Source organism: Macadamia integrifolia, chromosome 6 (assembly GCF_013358625.1).
Source record: "Macadamia integrifolia cultivar HAES 741 chromosome 6, SCU_Mint_v3, whole genome shotgun sequence".
NCBI lineage: Eukaryota > Viridiplantae > Streptophyta > Magnoliopsida > Proteales > Proteaceae > Macadamia > Macadamia integrifolia.
In genome coordinates this window covers 1,686,470-1,690,497 of record NC_056562.1, presented here as the reverse complement: position 1 = coordinate 1,690,497, position 4,028 = coordinate 1,686,470, and the positions used below count along the sequence as shown (strand labels likewise).

Here is a 4,028-nt window from a genome sequence, read left to right as displayed (position 1 = left end):
TCCTGCAACTTATGAGAAGTGAGACGAACTGAACCGAACCGAAGTCCAGCAATAGCTTACCACGGCCTGTTAATAGAAGGCCACACAATGGCGAGTATGGCACAACTGTAAAGAACTTCTGCTAGGACGTGAGGATCTGCTGCGAATGGTGCGAGGGCTGGGAGATTCTTTGGTGTGCGAAGCATAGTCATTGTTGGGTTCGGTTTGTAGTTTTGACCACCTGCTTGCCTACAACTTATGCTATGGACTTGCTTGCACCTTTTTTTTTTTTTTTTTTTATATTATTATAATCAAAAATCAAAGTTCGAATTCAACTTTACATGATTTCAATCCAAAAAATAAATTAAAAAAATAAAAATAAAATCGAATTCACACCTTTTCGATTCCAATATCAATGGAATTCAAAATTCAAAACCAATCGATTCTAGCTCTGTATAGGTTGTTCTGATATCATTTGTTAGATCTCAATTTAGGGTTTCACATCTGACCCTAATCGGTTCCCATATAGACAACTAGAATACAATATAAATAAAAAATGTGAATAATTAGATCAGATCATAGAGGATGGAATTGTACTTTTCACCCAAGAATGTTGTAGACGATCGATGTTGTTCTCCACCTTTTTGCCTCTTTTGGTAGTAGATCTTCTAAACCCAATATTTATAATACTCTCCTGCACCCAAAACCCTAATCCACAATGGGTTCAGCATATCCCAAAACTTGAGAGTGGACCGAACCGATTCATGCAACTCGATTTTCACCCATTTAGTCAATTCGAATAAGCAATTTAACCCATAAATCCAACAATTCAACCCTGATATGATCAGATCCATACGATTGTGCGGTCAGTATGGGCCTGTGGGACTAGTCAGGCCTTCGCCCTAGATACCCGTTAACAAAAAAAAACCTAGCTCGATAACCTCCTCCTTCCTAGTATTCTAACCTACCCAGTATTTATATTTGAAATGCCTTGAACATTGACATTTCCACGCCTCCAAAATGGAAAGAAATAAAGACGGCATGCACATTGCGACCATAGAATGTTCTTCACATTTATATCAAACAAGACCCTTCCAAATCAAATTGCATTTGGAATTCATTCATCTCAAAAGGGAACAAAAAGAATCACATTGTTAATTATATGCTAATCCATGCAATTTAATATTCTAAAATATAAATCTTAGTTAAGCCAATGAAAGTGAAAAAAAGTAATGAATTATAATATAAAGAATACATTATTAATTTATATATTTACAAAAATGAAAAAAAAAAAAATTCTAAAGCAGCAATTGTTCAACTTGATTAGTCACTACTCTGATGTCTAACCTTATAGATTAAAAAACTAAAAAGGAAAAATGATATACACATTGCTGTAGTACACATTAAACTCTCTCCTCTCTGATCATGTAGGTTTTCCCTCTCGAGGGCTTCCCTGTATATCATGACAGACTCCCTCCCATGTCTATTGGCTTGACATAGAATTTGTCAATATATGCGGATATAAATCGTATAGATGCTTCCGAAGAATTAAAAAATTAAAAAATCAGCACTTTTTGAATGATCTTTCTGTGTCTCCACCAAGATTTCTTTACCATGAGCCTCTCTCTTTTTATTCTCATCCAAATTTCCGGAACCTTTAATATCCCCAACAACTTCACCGGCAAAAACCTCGTGTACAAATAACTCCACATCAATTCCCTTAATGCCCTGCGTATCCCCTTCAAATCTTAAGGGAATAAACGGTGGCCTCGAGATCTGCAATATAGATTCCCAATCTACGCCTCTAAAGAAATCATGACCCTTGACTTCCTCGATGGAGATTCTCTTCGCCGGATCCTTTTCGAGCAGTTTCCCGATCAAATCCCTCAAAGCCGTCGGCTCTCCAACGAGCTCCGGCGACTTTACCAGAACACGAAAGAACGTTTCCTTGCGATTGGCCCCTCGAAATGGTGTCCGTCCATAAAGCATCTCGTAGAGGACCACCCCTAAGCACCAAGAGTCCACCGTGAAATCGTGACCGTTCCCTTGGACCATCTCAGGCGAGACGTACTCCTCTGTGCCGACAAACGAGTTAGACTTCTCAGTCTCACATGACGACACCGAATCGGGGCTTTGAATCGCCATATCTCGTGACTCAGTACTACAATAGTCCGAGTCCATCGGCGAAATGCCAGAGCCGAAGCAGTGGAAAAAAGATGGAGATCGTTTCAACTTCACGGATTCGGATTTGGATATCGTTTCAGAGTTAAATCGAAGAATCTGATGAGGTTTCGGTGATTTTGCAGAGAGTTTCGTTGAGAGATCGAAATCGACGAGCATAAGGTGACCATTTTCTTGAATCATTACGTTCTCTGGCTTCAAATCTCTGTAAACAATTCCTATTCCGTGCAAGTACTCCAATGCAAGAACTAACTCCGCTCCATAAAACCTAAAATAAAATTGAAATACAAAAATTCAATACTTGAAATTTACCAAAAAAAAAAAAAAAAAAAAGAAAGAAGATCCGAGCAAGCGAAAGGTGAAATTTAGTAATGATCAGTTTTTTCTTACCTGATAATGTCGTCAGAGAACATCTTCTCAGTCTGTCTCTTCCTGAGAGAGTTGAGATCTCCACCAGGACAGTAATCCATAGCCAAACCGATAATCTTATCTGTTTCCACAAATCCTCCAAGTCTCGGAAGCAATGGATGCCGAAACGACTTCAATACATCTCGCTCGAACCAGATCCGTCTGTAAACAGACCGACCATCTTCATCTCCATTTTCTTTCTTCTTCTTCAGGATTAAATCCTTCAAGATCACCTTCAAAGCTAGATTTTCCCCTGTAACTTCATTCCTAACGAGAAAAGCTACCCCTTTCGCTCCTCTACCGAGAACAGAAATCACTTTCAGGGTTTTCAGATCTAACAACTCTGGCTCTTGTTCTTGTTCGTTTCGATTATCTTCTGCGCCCATGACGAGAACAGAAATCACTTTCAGCTTGCAAATGCCTAGACACGGTAGCTTTGAAGCAAACTTATAGGTAAAGCTTTGGTTCTATGTTCTTCACGAGAAGTTTTCTTGGGGAGGAAGATTTCAGATTTCCTGGAGAGAGAGAGAGAGAGGAAATTTCCGAGTACGTATGAGAAATTTTTGGAATATAAATCTGACTATGTAAATCACAAGAAAAACGTTTTGGACTCTTTCCGTTTTTGGAAGTTTCAAAGTTAAAAGGTCAAGCGAAACCGTTTATTGAAACCAAAACCAATCGGTTATAATCGAATCGAATCATATCATAGTAAATTGATCCGATTTTGATTTTATAGGCTATAATTCTGATTCAAAATTGAACCGAATTGAAAACTGATAGTTAGCCGACATCTAGTATTAAACACTTAAAGTGTTTTGAATTTTTATGGGTCTCTATGAAAAAGGGGGAGAAAAAAAAAAAGCAAAGTACAAACCGAAAAGGGAGCTTCACTTTTATACAATCACACTTCTTGATTTTCTAATTTTTAGGTTCATAGTTAATTAGTTATAATATATGTAGTCTTTTACATAGAAAGTATATTGTTCTTGGAAAAATAAATGTATATTATCTTAATTCTTTAGGAAATTTAATATATGTAGGATTCACACTAGTTGTAGGATGCAAACCATTTTCTAAAATAACACTATTAATCCCATGTAAACCGAATAACAAAAACCGATTAAAAACAGCTAAAATCGAAACCATATGAAAACGATTATGATTTCACCTTATTCCTATTTGGTGCGGTTTTTGTTTCACTAAAATCAAAACCATATGAAAACGATTATGATTTCACCTTATTCCTATCTGGTGCGGTTTTTGTTTCACCTTATCAAAATGTAAGCCGAATCAAAACCGAATCGAATAACCAAAACCGCACCGTATGACACCCCTATTCAAAGTTAATAGGAAACTTAACAGAATCATCAGAAAGCATAACCGTCAAATTAGAATATATTTTTCTGATTTCCATTGCTATCTCATCTATGACGCCATGGTATGGTTTAGGGGTGTCAACG

The 4,028-nt window shown here is 37.2% G+C and overlaps 1 protein-coding gene across 1 annotated transcript; it reads right to left on the bottom strand.

The window, feature by feature from the left end:
* Positions 1-1,199: 1,199 nt before the first annotated feature.
* On the bottom strand, positions 1,200-3,123 carry LOC122081457 (serine/threonine-protein kinase OXI1-like). The gene is made up of 2 exons (XM_042648599.1): positions 2,551-3,123; positions 1,200-2,428 (listed from the first exon to the last, which is right to left on the bottom strand). Exons 1-2 carry the CDS (start codon positions 2,952-2,954, stop codon positions 1,528-1,530), a joined length of 1,305 nt encoding a protein of 434 aa, XP_042504533.1. The 5' UTR covers positions 2,955-3,123; the 3' UTR covers positions 1,200-1,527.
* Between the last annotated feature and the right edge of the window lie 905 nt (positions 3,124-4,028).